Source organism: Anarhichas minor, unplaced genomic scaffold (assembly GCF_050575085.1).
Source record: "Anarhichas minor isolate MPS153535 unplaced genomic scaffold, ASM5057508v1 ptg000041l, whole genome shotgun sequence".
Taxonomy (NCBI): domain Eukaryota; kingdom Metazoa; phylum Chordata; class Actinopteri; order Perciformes; family Anarhichadidae; genus Anarhichas; species Anarhichas minor.
Window position 1 is genome coordinate 4,098,131 of NW_027466487.1, and position 16,688 is coordinate 4,114,818.

Sequence of the window (16,688 nt, forward strand, 5' to 3'; positions counted from 1 at the left end):
TCTGCTTAGATCCTTATAATTCTCAACTAATTAGTGTGTAGTTTCGTCTTTCAAACAGATTGTTCATACAAATCCCTTTTTACTCTTTTATTTAGAATAGAGCGGCTATGGGCTAGTATGTAAGTGTATTTCCCCATGGCTATGAATACTGTATTAAGGATTAAACCTCCAAGAACTGGTTTTTTTGGCCTCTTTTTGGGGGCAGAAAAATCCCAAAGTTTTACCAAAGTAGAATTGGATTGTGTATTATTGCACAATAACCTTTTTTCTGGTTAAATGGTTTGTTGACTTTCTCCAACAGTGATCTTTTCCAATGAAGTCTCATGACCTTCTCAAGAAATGTACTGCATGAATGAGCAACATCCACTGTAGTCCTACTTTATGTGCAGAAAGCCAGTTTTATCTGACTCTCTGCTAAAGAGAAAGAACAAAAACTGTGAGGAAACTGAACATCGTGAAACGTGCAAAAACATGGATCAATGTAACTTAAATCTTTTATTGTAGCTGAATTCACGTGCAACAGAAACATTATCTATTTTGTGAAGTACAGTCACAGGGTGAATTTTTCCAGTCAACATTATAGTTCACAAATTCAACAGCTTTATACTCATTCTAACAAATCATATGAAGTACCATCTCCAGTTTCACTGAAAAGATAAGAAGAAACATTACATTACAGCAAAATGTAATACAGTTATTAGCTGATTGTTCAAACTGTATACAACACTCAAGTCTCAAAGAAATCTATAATGTTAAATAGACAATGTTACATTTTACAAAAAACATTCAGATAACAATGACAAAATTCTTTTTTAACAATTATTTTAAGGCATATATTTCAGTGACTTGCTATAAAGGAATGCGTAGAAATTGTGCAGCTTCTACAAATACACACGTAAAGATTTTATTGGACAGGATGATATTCTGGCCATGATTTTAACTCAAAAGTGGAAAACCACTTTTGTAAGTTATGTGATATTCTAACAAAGGACACTTCTGTCCTCAAAAGTACAACCCACAAAACAAAGGTCTGTTGCACCTTCACCAGGAAACTGTTTCAGGTACAGTGAATAAAGACAAAACTAATCAAAACCTTCACACCAACATGAGGTTTCTATCACGTTTATAGCAATAATATTGTGCTATTAGTGTCATATTTTATAATTCTGAATTCATGGACTGTGTACCACGTGACAAAGTCTGGGCGGTGTAATAAACACACAAGTGACATATTCCAAAAAAACATGTGAAAATATATTTGATTTTACGTTAACAAACTCCAGATTTCATTCAATACGAATACTTTGCATTACTTAAATTTTACTCGCATGAGAATCATCGTGTAATATTACTTATAGTTTGTGAGAATCAAAAATGCACACAATGTTTTGTCCATGTTTGTCAGTAGCTCTACATAATATTTGTGCATGCTGGGGTACAGAGTTTGTGAACTCAGTCATTTGAAGTTACAGGTAAACTCTGAGAGATGATGAGAGTATTTTTGATTCTTCAGTCAAAGCCAGACTCGGTACCGTAAGTGCTCGACGCAGAATCTCAAACCTGAAATGGTTTGACATACTGAATTTGTATCAAAAAATGCAAGAGGAATTTCTTTTCTGTGCTTCTAGCCTCTTTTCTCTCCTTGCAATCCAGTTACCGTCTTAGAGCGGTTTTTGTATGTTGGAGTTCTTCCAGCTGTACCGTGGACTGCATCGAAGTACATTGTAGACTGAAGGAAATACCCTGATGTGCAGAGGATGTTTTGTTTCCTTCCATTCACCCTGGTGTGGAAAATGATTCCCCTGCTAATGATGATTTAAATCCCAGATCAGTGCGTCCCTCCCTTATTGCCTGTAGTGTATACCATTCTGCCTTTTGGCTTAACTCCCAGTCTAAAAAGCAACCTACACGCCCCTGTATTTCTTTCCTTAACAGTGCTATGTTTTCCCACTCTCACCCTGTCCCTGAAGTGCTGTTTATTTATTTTTTTTAACAGGAGCTGGTCTGGAGGTTGCCCTCAGTGAGGATGGAGGTGATGGTGGAGGGATCGTACAGGCTGTCGTCGTCATCTGAACTGAGAACTGATGAATCCAAAGCTGGGCGCATTGCTGCCTGGGCTTTTCTCCTGTGACACATAATCATCATTGTCATTATCAATGTCATCATTAACTGTTCAAACACACTGTATTTAACAGTCGCTTTATCCACAAATGTTAGCACTGCCAGGTGGACAAAGTACTCCCTCTGCTGGCAACACAAGGGAACAACCTGCCTTTCCTTGTTGCTAGTGGGAGCATGTCTGTAATATGATTTCCCCCGAGGTACATGAGTGACGAGCCTTTTTAGTTTAATGAAATACCTTTTCAGACGTGGCTGATTGCCGATTTGTTTTACACACATCACATTGTGAAATACTGCACCTCAGGGGGCTCTGTGAATCTCTACCAGGTGTCTGTTAATTGTGTGTAACAGATAAGGAATCTGGGTTTGCTGGTAATAACGTCATTGACGCGCAGTTTTATTCATTCTGGGACATAGATAGGATGAGATCACTCTCTCTTACTCACTCTCTCAAACTGCTGTGAAAATGTGGCTGCCAGGAAGTGTCTTGCATAAGCGCACAGCGAGTAGCAAATTGGATGAGAGACAAAATTTGATACAAGGAAAAGGAAATGCGTACTTGAGCTCAGTTTCCAGTGCTGTGACTCTGGCCTGCAAGGCCTCTTTGAGCTCCATCTGTTCCTCCATGTCTCTCTGGGCCTTTCTCCTCAGTCCATCGAGCCTTTCCAGCTCCGTCTCTCCTTCGTCCACCTGCCTCTTTAGAGCTTTCACTCTCAGAGCGAGCTGCAACACAGGATGAGGTTAACGTCTCCAGAGTAAGTTCTAATATGACACGCATTTTGAGGTGAATGTGTTTACCTGGTCCCTCTGCTCAGTGTGTGTTTGTTTCTCCTCATCCAACATCATGTTGAGATCTTTTAGTTTCCTCTCCAGACGTCGTTGAGACGCCACCACTAAGTTCTTCTCCCTTTACATACACAAGAGGAGAACAGAGCAAAAGAAATGTCAGCATGCTCATGAGTAATGCCAACCCCTATCTCGACTACTGCCAAAACGCCCTTTAGCAAGACATTTGCCACCTCATTGCTCTCATGAAGATGCTCTGTAGTCAGGTGTTAAAGTCTGGTTTTACTGTGTGTGTGTGTGTGTGTGTGTGTATGCATAACTGAATTAATGTGAGGTTTAATATTAGTGAAAAAGAACAGTTAATGCACCTAATGTTACAGCCCAAACATGGCTTCTATAACTTTACTAACATGTTCCCTTAAGAAAAGGAGTTAACTCTCTTTCATAATTAAAATGAACAGGTACATGTCTAATGTAGACAGCGGTGGAAGAAGTACTCAGATCTTTTTAACTGAATTAAAAGTAGGAATACTTCAGTGTAAAACATACTCCGTTTCAAGTATTACACTTAAGGCAGCAAAAGGAAAAGTACTCATTATGCAGAATTATATGACCCATAATATTACGTCATAATGTATTCGTTGGTTTATATTTTGTATTAATCATCTGAATTTGCAAAATTACTAATAACTAATGTTGTATAAATAAATGCACTTGTACTTGAGTAAATGTAATTAGTTACATGTAAAAACCTGGGATCACCACCAAAATCATCTATTGCTCAGCTAATGACAAACGGTATCCCTCCACCAACTTTCAAGGGAATCTATTCAAAAACATTTGAGATATTCAGTTCAACAAACAAATAAGGGTGAAAATAAATGTGATCCAGAACTACACATGCAGCATGTCTAACGTTTGTTGCACTGTACCTTTCCTCATTCCGTAGGCGTTCTTCCAGCTCCTGGATCTTGTTCTCCAGCTGGGAGAGTCCAGCTGAGGAGCGAGAGTGGCCCTCCATGTCGGCCACGCGACCCCTCAGCTCCTTCAGCTGCAGGGACAGACAAAGACAAACAGCAGGTCAACAAAACCCGAAAAATACACTCGAGTGGTTCAGTCAGGGTGGGTATGTTCCTGTTACGTACATGTCTCTCCATGGTGTTCTTGTCCAGCTCCAGGTCCTGTTTGGAGGATCTCTCCTGCATGAGGTCAGAGCGGAGCTGATCGATCTGGTCTCTGCTCCTGGCCACTCGGTCCGTCAGCATCTCCACGCTGCTCTTCTCCTCCTCCAGCTCCAACTCCATACGCTTCAGCTTGTCCTGGCACAGACAAGAAGAGACCACTTTATTAGCTGCTCAGAACGGAGACGGTGTGCGGTGGGTTCGCCGAAAAAAGGCATTTGATGGTGCTGGAGTTTGTACACGTAAGCATATAAATACATATATTTGATGTGCATTAAACAGGTCTACATGCTAATCTTTTAACCATATTTGTTTGATTTACAGATGAAAGTAATAGATGTGCAGAAAGATGTCTAGATATATAGACAGACTGCTGAAGTCACATTGTATGCAGAGCAGAACTATTAACAGCAGAGCGCCCTGCAGTTATGCTTTATTCTCCCAGACCACGGAGATGCAGCTGCACATATCTTACCTCCAGGATGCGAATCTCCCGGGTTTTCTCATTCTGGCCGTTTTTGACGGCCTCCATCTCTCCCTCAAGGTGGCGCAGCCTGTTGGCCAGAAGCTCTTTATCCAGCTGGTGGTTGTCTCTCTCCTCACATAGAAGCAGAAGCTCCTTCTTCTCTCGTGACATCTGGTTAGATTTATCATTTTACAAACAGTAATGCCACACTGAATTTCCATCATGAAATAAATATGTGCGGTTTTGCATGTTTACACGCACATGAATACAATCAGTCACGCATGCACCATGAATACGATGTGTCAGAACTACTGAAAACATTCAGACCAGACATTCATAATAAAAACAACAACAACCAGGCCAAGCAAGTGAGCGAGCATGCACTCAAAACACAAACCTCTTCCTCCAGTCTCCTTAGATTTATATGACTTCTTTCCAGTTCACTCCGAGAGTCGTTTCCGTGCCGTTGTGTCTCCTGCATTTCCTTGCGTGCCCTCTCTCGCTGCTCCTCCAGCTGAACCTTGAGAGTCTGCACCTCCTCCCTCGAGGACACGGTGAGAGACTCACACTGACAGGCAGAGGGGGAAAAAACCAAGAGGATAACTTTTTAATCCTCTAACGATCAGTTGGATGTTCAATGCTGCAGACGCTTTAATTTGCTTATCAAGGTATAAAACCGGATCCCTCCTTCTTACCTCTTTGTTGAGTTTCTCCAGAGCTCTTTCCTGCTGTAGTTTGGTCTCTTCCAGCTGGTTGAAGGTCTGTTTGAGTGTCTCCTTCTCTTTCTCCGTGTCCTCCACACGCAGGAGAAGTTCACGGTGCTCCTGACTCAGTCTAGAAGCTTTTCTCTTGGCCTCGTCTAGCTCCGATCTCAACCCTCTCACCTCAGTGTGGAGGGCGATCTCTGCCTCTGAGCTCTCCGTTGTGTTGGTCTGCAGCTGAGCCTGAGGGAACCACAGAGTTGTGCTTAAACATGTCTGCTGATTTCAGGGTATCTAACACGCGGACACTGGTGTGTGAGAGGATGTGTGCCTACCTCCAACCGTAAGAGTTTTTCTCTCAGACGCGTGTTGGCCCCCTCCTGTTCCTGCTGAGCATCTTGGAGGTTTTTAACGTCCATCTGCGCTCTATTGAGAAGTGTTTTACTGGCCACCACTTCCTCCTCGGCCAATGAGAGTTTCTCTTTGAGCTGGCTAGCTTCACTACGGTTCTCACCAAGCTTCTGCTCCAGCTCTGAGATGATGGCTGGGTCTGGGAGCTACAGGCAAGAAGTCAAGGGAATGATGTTGACAAAAAATACAAGAGAGATGATGGCGGTTAAAAGGTGAGAATTTCTAACACAAATCGAATCATCCTCAAAACTACCACATACACATCATCACTCTTGAGTAAACTAACCCGTTTGTTTTTGTCCTGTGCCTTGATAAAATCCTCTCTGGCCTTCTGTAGTTGGTCCTTTAGCCGGTCAATCTCATACTTCAGTTCTGCCTCCTGGTTCTGGTGAGCTTTTTTTATGGAGATGACCTCCATGACCTTCTTGTCAAACTCCATCCTCTGCTTCTCCACCTCAGACTTGGCCTTCTGAAGATCAGTATTGTAACGCTGAAGTTCCTGAACAGAAATATGGGCAATTTGATGGTTAAAACTACAGTTGGTAACTTTAATAAAAATAACGTTTGTCATATTTGCTCAAACCATTAGTATGTCCCGACAGTAGGACACGAGACAGCTGAAAAATCAGGGTCCTCTTCCTCTTTTTAATGCTCCTGATGTCATTTAGAGAAAGAAAAACAACCAATCAGAGCTGAGGCGTCTCTGGTGCAGCTGTTCATCACTGCTCGTAAAGCTCATGAATGCTGATCAAACTGTCAAACTGAGCAACGCTGATCAAATATGAATCATGATTCTGTTACTGCATTTCCTACTTCTTGCCTCAAATGTTTTCATGAGAACGTTTATGACCCGGCCGCCATGTTGAAAACAGCCGAGCCAAAACCAAGCACCGCCCACCCGCTGGAGCAGATTTTCTCATTTGACAGCAGACTCAAAAATGTTTCTGAAAACATTTGAGACAAAGAGAAAAAGGAAATGCAGTCACAGAATTGTGATAAATATTTGCTGAGCGCTGCCTAGTTTCACAGTTTGATCAGAGTTCATGAGCTTCAAAAGTAATGACTGACACTCCGGGGCTCTGACTGGTGGTTTTCTTTCGGGCGTGGTGGAATCTTCGTCTTTTAAATTGACAAAATGCATGTGAGCAATTCATGGCACAACTCAAACATATAATATGTATAATATAATATATTTACAAATAATTTGTCTCTCGCCGTTGACTATGGTACATCTTTTTAAGTTATATATATTTAAGTTCCCATTGTGGTCCAGCGGAAGGGAGAAGAAGGCAGAGGAACCTGACTTTTTGTATACAGATTATCAGTCTCCTGTGCCACTGTCAGGATGTGTTGGGCAAATATAACAACAACTTTATTATAATAACCAAATGTAGCTTTAAACTGCTTCATATTTTGTGAAACAGATCAGGCGTCAGGTATCATATGAGGCCGAGTGTATGTTCACCTGGTTGAGAGTCTGTGTGTGGTCCGGGTCCGGTATCTGCCGTTTCATGGTGCTCACTTTCTCCTGGAGCTCCTTTAGTTCCTCCTCAAACTCCTCTTTTTCCAGTCGGGCTTGCAGGAGACTAAACATCGTAGATCAAACACAGTTGATCCAAACAGATTGTAGCAGATGAAAGCATTGTAAGTTCTGCTTGATTATCTGATCAGCAGCAGGTGGATTGAAGAGGTGATTCATGAAATGAGCTTAATTTTCTTTCATGTACTCAACAAGCAAATACGCCTTTTAATAATCTACAAACAACAGGAAACAAATCAGCATTCCTTGTTAGCACAACAGATATAGTCACAGAAAGAAAGTCTACAACACATTTTTCACTAAACACAGATATCTAAGATCATCAACACCCCCCTTGTAGTGTTACAGATGTCCAGATTGTGACTGGTGTTCTGCAGCATTGTACATATATGGTCCATATTCCCATTGGGACCCATTGGTACTTCAGGGTCCCTGGTACATATTTAAATGTAGACCATCTAGTCAGTCATGAATGAGGGCTGTAAGTGTGGATGACCTTGGAACTACAGTCAGACAGTTGTTAGCACAGCTAGCCACATCTACAGGTCTGCATATCTAGACACAAATGCAGTTCAAATAGTGACTCTCACGGTGTTTTAGGGCCGCTGGGTGGCTCTCTGACAGAGAGCGGGAGAAACATAGACCAGGTAGAATGAAAGAGAAGAGATGGACACACATTAGTAGCACAGCAGGTGTAAGGACAAACCGAAAAGACGGTGACTAAATCCACGTCCACGTCAGCATTGGAAAGCCCGACTCCAGTACTAGAATAAACTCACTCATGTTTGGTCGTTCGAAGCTCGTCTCTGGTGGTGTGGAACTGCTCCATCCAGTGGCTGCTCTCGTCTCGACAGTCTTCCAACTGCTGCTGAAGGGAGCGAACGGATGCATTCACACGCAACCGCTCTGACTCGATGCCTGCGTGAGACTAAAGTAAGAAAGACACGCTTGTTATACATTCCTTTTCATTTCATAGACATAAATAGATAGATAGACCACTCCGCATTGTTTTGACCAAACAGATCACATTTCAGTTCAGTTCAGTTGTTTCTTGCACCTATGCTGAGCATGCTTACTGCACCTGTGCATGCAGATACTCCTGTGTTCTTATCCTTTCCCTTTCAACAGGGGAGTTTCGGCTTTCATCACAGTACTCAGAAAGGTAGTTCCGAGTACTGCACATATGTATAAATGTATGTATTTGGGTATTTATGTATGCGTGTGTGTATGTATGTATGTTTAAAAACTCTATTAAAAGGTATAATACATGTATATGTATATGTGATGTATGCTATATTGACACAATAACTCTTCCAGCAGGTAGAAGTGGTTTCTCTTTTTTGCTTTGCTGGTCTGTTGTGGAGGGACCGGCTTTTCCCATTTTGTGTCCAACTTCAAAACATTTTCAAGTCAAATGTACGTTAGTGATGAGCTGGCTAGGGGCTTCTGTGTTTCGCGTACACACCTGAGACACCTGCTCCATGCTGCTGCGGAGCTTCTCCATGTCGACGCTGTACTGCTCTCGGAGCACCTCGATCTCTTTGTCATGCGTGGCCACCTCTTCTTTCAGCGCTCCTTTGAGAGCCGTGAGCTCCCTCTCTCTCTGCCTCAGCGTGTCCTCCTGCTTTTGTTTCAGCTGGCACACCTCCATCAACTCTGCCTGACAAGACATCAGGTCCTGCAGACACGGGGAATACACAGTCACGACTTGATGCTTTTGACCTCTCGGCCTCCGGTTCGGTACAGCATTGCTCATTTGTTTCCACACAGAACGCTAATCTTGCTTTTAATCGCAAAAGCCTTTACAAATCATCATCCTGTCAATGTGATGCGATGTGATAAAATTGCTGACTTCAGTGGGGTGAGAGAGTTTCTCTCTGTGCATCTGCGCGGGTACATTTGTGTGAGCATGTTTCTGTAATACCGTCTTGTTGCCATTCTCCCTCCTCAGTTCATCCTGAAGCTCAGCCAGCTGGTCCTCCATGTCTCTGACCCGTGCCTCTGCGTTCTCCCTGTCCATACGCAGCTGAGTCAGCCTGCGAGTAAAAGAGGACACACACACACACACACACACACACACACACACACTACTGAATGATTCTTTGAAATTGGCGATGGCATACAGTTTGTCTTGTGAATAAGTGACAGTAACGGCTTGTTTCATGAACTGTGAGGAGTGTGTGCTTGATAACAAAGTGGGTTAGTCATGCAGCCCTCGACCTCCTGACCACCAACACAAAAACAGACAATGGTACCATGCCCCTTCCTGCTTCCCTCTGTCTGTGCATTTGAGTGTGTGTGTGTGTGTGTGTGTGTGTGTGTGTGTGTGTGTGTGTGTGTGTGTGTGTGTGTGTGCTGTCGAGTCCTCACTCTGATTGTGTTTCATTTAATTCTTTCGTCTTCCGGTCCAGCATATCCTGGAGCAGCAGATTTTCATCCAGACAGGACTCCAGCTCAGCTTTCAGAGCAGGATCAGAATTGCTAACGGAGTCCTACGCACAAGCAGACATGATGAATAAATGAGAGCAGTGAAACACAAGACACCAGGTGGCTCTGGTGGCATGAACAGAGAGTTTTTAGGAAATGTTAAAGCAGGCTTGCTTTTGCCCACCGGTCAATATGCATAAAGACTTAAGTCCTTAGGAGCTATTAGAGATTAAGACCTGCCCACCTTCCTGAAGCCAACATAAAGAGTCATTATTGAAGTTAGATTATTGTGTGTGTGCACCTTTGACCAGGCCAGGGGGCTTTAAGGATTAATGTGAGGATTAATCTGAAGCACACTCCAAGGAACCCCCCCACCCCCTCAGCCCTCCTGGTGAGATTAGTTAAAGACATAAAAACTCTGAGGACAGTTTCCTTCTCGCAACCAACCGACAGCCATTCCCTTCACTCGATAGCTAGCGCTCTCATTTCAGGAAGACTTGGATGAGTGTTTGTGTGTGGCATTGGATGTGCACTGTGTAATCAAAGCTGATTAAAAGTGGCAGATTACTCTCTGAATGTTAACTTGCTCTGGTGGCAGCCAGTTCCAATCAGTCCTGTGAATTCAGGAAGGTTTGGTGGGTCATCCAAAGCACCGACACTACAGTTTCACAGCACGGCTAATAACCTCGTAAGTATTGGAACAGTTATGGATATAAAAAGTGTCTATGGAATGCTCTATTTTATTTACCCGTCTTTCCAGTTGCAGGGTGTTTTGTAGTTCAGCCATCTTTCTTTCCAGCGCTCTCTTTTCTCTCATCCACTCTTCCTGAGCTCTTTCTTTGGGCTGTTGTAGAAAAAGATATACGGGCAAATAATGTGAGCAGCTTTCTTTCCCCGACACGAACCAGTGCAGGAATAACCCCTCACAGAATTACAAACCTTCAGATTCTGAATCTTCTTAAAGAGGACCTTGACTTTGTGCCTGATGATAACATCACTCTCATTGGTCCTGAGAGAAGGTGAAAATGGGCAATTATTAAACGCATTCATGTGTAAACATTTATTACTGAACACAGCCGATATGTGCTACGGCCAGGACAACACGCAGGTCCATACCCTTGTCTCAGGATGTTGTATATAGTCTGCATGACCTGCTCCTCCTCACTGGTCAGCTCTGCACTCTGACCCTGGTCCAGCAAAAGGTCAGGAGTCACCTTAAGACATAGATCAGAAAACTACTCTTGCAATCTTGCGTGCTATGTAGTGTTTGGAGCTCGCTAATAATCAGCCGTCATGCCCAGACATAAAATATTGTAATTCTTACTTGTGGCTCAGTCGGCGTGGCATGCGGGGTCTCCGCAGCGGCATATGTCCCCGAGGATGTCCGCTGATTGGCCACTGAGTGTCCGGGGAATTTGTTGACGGCGGCCTGACTGCGTCCCAGGCTGCTGTGAGTGGAGGACGGAGGTGAGGTGTAAGGGTTGGGGGTGAGGAGAGGAGATGTAGCTCTGGGATCTTGTTGGCCTCCAGTGTTACCACCATCAAACCTGTTTATTAGTCTGTTGACAGGAGTTGGTCTCTGATGCGTTTGTTGAGGAGGGGCAGGGTTGGACTGACTGCTTCTAACGGACCCCAGCGACCCGTTGAGCCCTGCTTTGTTTGAACCATCCCACATGTTCCTCTCCACGCCCCCCTCTCTACTACCGGCATGCTGAACCTGCTCCCTCTCTCCCCTTACTCCAAGTCCTCCATCCAGAGTCCCGTAACTTCCAGACTTCCCGTCCCCTGGTGGCCTAGACAGCTGAAAGTCCTCGTTGCCTGCTCCTCCCTCTCCATCCCTGTCCAGCAGTGACCCATGGGACTGGGCCCTGCGTAGTGCCCCACCCTGCCCGGCTCCTCCTTCTACATCTGGCCCCTGTGTTCCTGGCTCTGCCATATCTCTTCTGCGGGGAAGGCTACTGTAACCAAAGGGGTACTGGGTCCTGAGCTGGACCCCGTAAGAGTCTCCTTTCTCTCCGTCCTTCAGGACCACGTATGGCTGGCCAGCAATACCCTGCACCCTGACCGCCACGCCGTACTTGGAGGTGGTCTGGGTCTTGGTCTTGGTCCTGGGCTGGGGCCCTGGCTGCCCCCCGCCAGAGTCCTTGAGGTCATTGATGAAGCGGATCTGGACACCGTAGTCCACCGGGGTCTTCCGATCTGAGGGTGATGTGCTCATGCTGGTAATACGGCAGAGAGCAGGGCAAGGAGAAGAAGAAGGAAGCAAGTAGGTGGTTAGATCACATATTTGCTCTGGTCTAGTATTTTCATACCCAAAACATGAAACATGAAAAGAAAATTGGGTATAATTGAGAAAATACTTTATGAAGGTGTCATATTCACCCCCGAAACAATCCTGTTCAGGATTTGGTATTGGTTTGGTATTTCACCAGATTAGCACTGGCAAGTTTATTTTTTCAACTGAAAAATATCCTGCTTAGTATAATAGTCACAATTAATTAAAAATCTAACTTGAGGGGATCTGTACCAAGATTGTTTGTTTATGTTAATCAGATTTTTTAAACTCTTTTTAAAATCAGTTTCGGCCTCATAACTCCAGTATCGGTTGGACTATACTCACAGTAGCAGGTTCAGGGACACAGCAGGGGGAGAAAACAGAGACGGCTACAATACAACGAAAAACCAGCTTAACATAAAACAGTGCCTCCCTCAAATTAGGAAATCCGACAAAGAATACCGAGACACTCATTAACAAGCAACCCTGAAATGTCAAAACCTTGTTGGACAACGCTTTGAACACAAACGGGGACGCCGGTTTATCGGCACTAACACCAATACTTAGTTTGTGGCTCTTGACTACTTGTGTGGACTTTGTCCTCCGTGCGTTCCATTAGTCATTAACCTGAAAGCACACACCCACATATCACTTTCCCCTTGTGAGGACCAACAAAGCTTTTCCCAATGTTTGGAAGATTCCCAGCCAGATACTGAACCTATTTCCCTCTTCAAAACGTTGACAGCTTGAATAGAGACAGGTACCATAATAACTAGCGAGGACTATTTCATTCTTTTACTTTGTAATTTCTCCACTTCGGTGTTTTTTCTGACTCCCTAATCCTCCCGTTTCCTGTACTCCGATCGCCCTGAATGAGTAATTCTGAAACTATTTCAACGGGTCACACCTACGTCATTAATTAGTGATACGTCACTTTCAGCCTTATTGGTCTCTGCCTGGCAAGTAGAGTACTGCACTGAACAGATCAGATACTACATTGACTGACTGACCACGCCTTGTGTTAGTGTCATCCTCATGTCTATTACACTGGTATGGTTCAGTCAACTCACATTAAACCTGTTGCAACACTTCCTCACTGACCTCCGCACCTTCCATTTCCTCTCCACAGCTTTGCAAGGTGAGAGACAGAAAGTGGGCTGAGAGGGTGTGGTGAGAAAATGATAAAAAAAAATAACACCATTATCAGTGCCTTGTGTGATAAAAGTCAAAGTCAAAGTCAAGCTGTGTACAACCCCCCCCACACACACACACATTTTCATGCAGGTTTTGGAAGCTGTATGACGCAGTCCAGCCCAGGCCAAGAACAAGATACAGTCAGCAAAGTGAGCCATGACAGATAATCTTATAAGTCCCCGCTGTGTGAAAACTAACACATAAAACAACTTTGCAAAAATAGGTGATGGAAAATGTCCCAGCTGGCAGTAAGCGAAGCAACACGACATCAGTGACCTTTGAGGATATCTGTGTGCTTGTTGTGCGTTAGCATCGTCCGCACACACAGACCTGCTCATCGGTCGTGCACGGCGAGCTGATTTTTTTTTCTCCCACCCTTTGGGAACCCCAGAGGAAGCACCGTGTCACAACACATTTGAGCAGTCGAGCGTGAGGTCTGCAGCCCGCTGTCTTCACTGCAAGGTCAAGCATGTCGTGCACGGAAGAACGTGCCATACGAGGGCAACGCTGAAGTTCTGGGAGTCTGAACCGGAACGATCTGCAGAGTACAAGTGTGCAAAACTTGCGTACGAATAGGTAGTAACAAGACGTTCCTCTCTTACTGTCGCTTAAAATGTCGTTTCATTTTTGTATGTCAGTGAGGTAATGCGGTCCCAGCTCCAAGAGGAACAGGGGTGAGGGGGGACCCCATCCCATTGTCCAGCTGATGTGGGGCAGAAAATGAGGGCAGCAATTCTGAGAATGCCAAAACAATGCCCATGGTCTTTCATCCCCCCCCCTCCTTACATTGTTTATCTGATTACAAGTTTGTTCTAAAACTGACAGTTGTCCGCATACACTTTCCTTTCTAGGTTTCTCCCCAAAGCTAATGTCTTTCTACATCTCAGCGTCTGTGCTGTCAAATTAACATATCAGTCACAACTTATGTTATTGCTTTCTTTCTTTGAAAGAAACATTGTGTGACTCTGTATCCTTTAGAGCTGAAACAATAAACAACAAATCAATTAGCAGTTAAATGGTGATTATTCTGTTGTTCCTGCTTCTTAATTGTGAGGATGTGTTGCTTTTATCTAATGTCATAGTTAACGGATTATCTTTGGGTTTTGGGCGTTGGTCGAACAAAGCCGGTGATAAAGAGATCATTGGCTTTAGGAAATTTAGATTTTTCGTTATGTTGATCAAGCAAATAATCAAGTAAATAATGGGTGGCTTGATGGATAGCTGCACCCATAGCAAGCTTTTAGCAAGCTTTCAAGCAAAGGACTCGTATCATTGATATGATGCGGCTTTAACAACAGTCATGTTACCCTGCTGGTATGCTGACGGGGTCTCTGCCTCTGGCCTCTAATTGAATTCCTGCACAGTAAATTGGATCGGAGCCGCTTCCCCGTCAACATCCGAGACGCAACGGAAAATATAATTAGGAGATTAGAGCAGCTGTGCAGAGAAATGGAACAGCAGCAATGTGTGGAGTCATGAAAGTGCCTCTGCTGACTAACAGAGTGAGCAGGGCTCATGTGATCAGATCATCTCTGAACTGACACAGATACAGAGACAGCAGCAGAGGCTGGAGGCTGTTTGAGTCTTGTGGACAGGATGTCACAGTGCATCAGCTTTTAGGATGTAGAATGTGTTAACAATTTAGAAATTGACTGTTTGATTATTATCCATCATTAACACGTTGATTGTTTTTTTTTTTTATTAATTGATGAAGGATTTAGTCTCTAAAATGTCTGAAAATCATTTCATTTGCTGATGATGAGAGCGCCAGTAGAAGCTATGAGTGGACCATGCGTTAAGGTTTCTGTGTCTAACTACTGTTTTTGAGGTCAATAATGAACTTCCATCTTTCAATAAAATAATAGAGAGAAAAGCAGCAAATACACACATTTGTAAATTATTATTTTTTTGCTGGATAATTGAATTTAAATAACGAATCACACAAATGTGTTGTCAATAAATTGTAGTCGATTGACTTGATCAATGAACTGTTTCAGCACTTGCATACATACTATTAGGTCAACACGGACAAGCTGTAAAACAGTAGTTTGGCCCTTTTCTTCCAGGTGAATCATTGAGGTTTACGGGTATAACATGGAAAATAGAAACACGAAGGTGTAACAGCGATGGACAAAATAGTAGCTCACGCCTTCAGTGTCCTCTAAGGACAAGCAGCCACTCAGTCCTCAGGGAATCCTGCCTCTCCATTACATTCTTCACATCAAACCAGGCTCCTCTTCCTCTCTCCAGCGGTCAGTCTCTTTCTAAACTTGCCCCCCGCTCCCCTTACACTCTCAAACAAACAGCCATTTATTCCTCTTTTCAAATCCAAAGAGGTTCATTGGCATAACAAAGAGATACTTCAGTGTTACCAAATAGTGCACAAATGACACCATATTTGGAGCACATAAATACGCCCCTCCCTTACCCCACATTCCAGACACTTGTTTCTCTGTCCTTTTCACTTACACAGGCCGAGAGTGTGTGTGTGTGTGTGTGTGTGAGAGATAAAGACTTATTTATGGGAACCTATCTGCACACTACAGTTGTACCTGTAATATTAAACTAACCTTCATCACTTCGTCCAGAATTTAAAAATGGCGATGTGCAATGCTATGATTATTTAATCTTATGACACCATCCATGAGCCATTCCCCACACTTCAAAAACTATAATCTGCACTTCTTTCTTGCTTGTGTCATCAGTTTCATCTGACTGAAGCTTACTATTGAAGAGCAGCTCTGTACCATAGACCTGCTCTTCAAAAACCTCCTTGAGAGGTTGCAGAGAACAACATGTAAGACTATCTTATTATTAAGTTATATAGATTATATAGATGTCAGGCCTAAAGGGGATGTGGTTGTAGGTACCCTCCTGTGTCCTAAACACTAACGTTACGAGGAGGAGGAGGAGGAGGAGGAGACACATCTCCCTGGTAGCAGGTAACGTTGGGCTTTAGCGTTAATTACCTGTTTTTAAATATGAATTCGATATTTAACGTTAAAGGTCTCACATTTTAATTGCAGAAACGTGTAGTCCCCCTGAGAGCACGTGCACATTTCACATAAACATCTCTCACGTGTATTTCACATAATATGAGGAAAGTAATCCTGAAGTAACGTTAGCTACCGAGCTAACGTTAAACTGCTGATCAATTACCGCCACTGACACAACGCTGTAAGACATCAGTACAAAGCTAACTTCAACAAGGAAATAGGCGTCACAAAGCTCCTACCAACACCTCACACAAAGTAATAACTGACAGGTCGTGTCTGGTTTAGTTGTCTCGGTATGTGAAATCCAACAACAAGCGTAAAGTTACCTCTTTCTCTGGAGTTTACGTTCATCCGTTGCTGCTTTTACGCACTTCGCTTCCCTTATGTCGGTGATAATTCAAATGTTTTCCATCAAAGTCCACGCAGAAAAGTGGGTGGAATAACAACTCCTACCTAAATTAACACAGCAACAAGTTCATTATGCGGCGACTGCAACCTGTTACCTTTGTCGGGGATGTAAGAGTCCCGCCCAGTCTGTCCGGAGGGACGGCTGTGATTGGACCAGCGAGCTGACAGAGGCGGGACTATAG

General features: G+C 43.6%; 1 protein-coding gene across 5 annotated transcripts; it reads right to left on the bottom strand.

The window, feature by feature from the left end:
* Positions 1-476: 476 nt before the first annotated feature.
* On the bottom strand, positions 477-16,618 carry cgna (cingulin a). 5 transcript variants are annotated; one of them, XM_076109032.1, is made up of 21 exons: positions 16,425-16,618; positions 10,958-11,852; positions 10,750-10,820; positions 10,573-10,642; positions 10,382-10,477; positions 9,577-9,698; positions 9,131-9,242; positions 8,672-8,884; positions 7,986-8,134; positions 7,797-7,823; positions 7,132-7,252; positions 5,953-6,165; positions 5,591-5,812; positions 5,250-5,498; positions 4,952-5,122; positions 4,564-4,725; positions 4,053-4,226; positions 3,840-3,958; positions 2,920-3,028; positions 2,681-2,844; positions 477-2,125 (listed from the first exon to the last, which is right to left on the bottom strand). In XM_076109032.1, the coding sequence occupies exons 2-21, from the start codon at positions 11,849-11,851 to the stop codon at positions 1,990-1,992; spliced, it is 3,594 nt and encodes a 1,197-aa protein (XP_075965147.1). In that variant the 5' UTR covers position 11,852; positions 16,425-16,618; the 3' UTR covers positions 477-1,989. The 5 variants fall into 5 exon arrangements, with proteins under 5 accessions (XP_075965147.1, XP_075965144.1, XP_075965145.1 ...); XM_076109029.1 differs by having other exon boundaries at positions 10,750-10,847; XM_076109030.1 differs by lacking the exon at positions 16,425-16,618 and adding an exon at positions 12,979-12,998 and having other exon boundaries at positions 10,750-10,847.
* Positions 16,619-16,688: the final 70 nt, after the last annotated feature.

Coding starts and splice junctions, on each gene's coding strand:
- cgna (XM_076109029.1), bottom strand. CDS start 11,851: ATGAGCACATCACCCTCAGATCGGAAGACCCCGGTGGACTACGGTGTC. Junction 7,824..7,985: donor CTTCGAACGACCAAACATGA/GTGAGTTTATTC, acceptor GCTCTCTGTCAG/AGAGCCACCCAGCGGCCCTA. Junction 3,029..3,839: donor CGCCTACGGAATGAGGAAAG/GTACAGTGCAAC, acceptor GTGTATGTAAAG/GGAGAAGAACTTAGTGGTGG.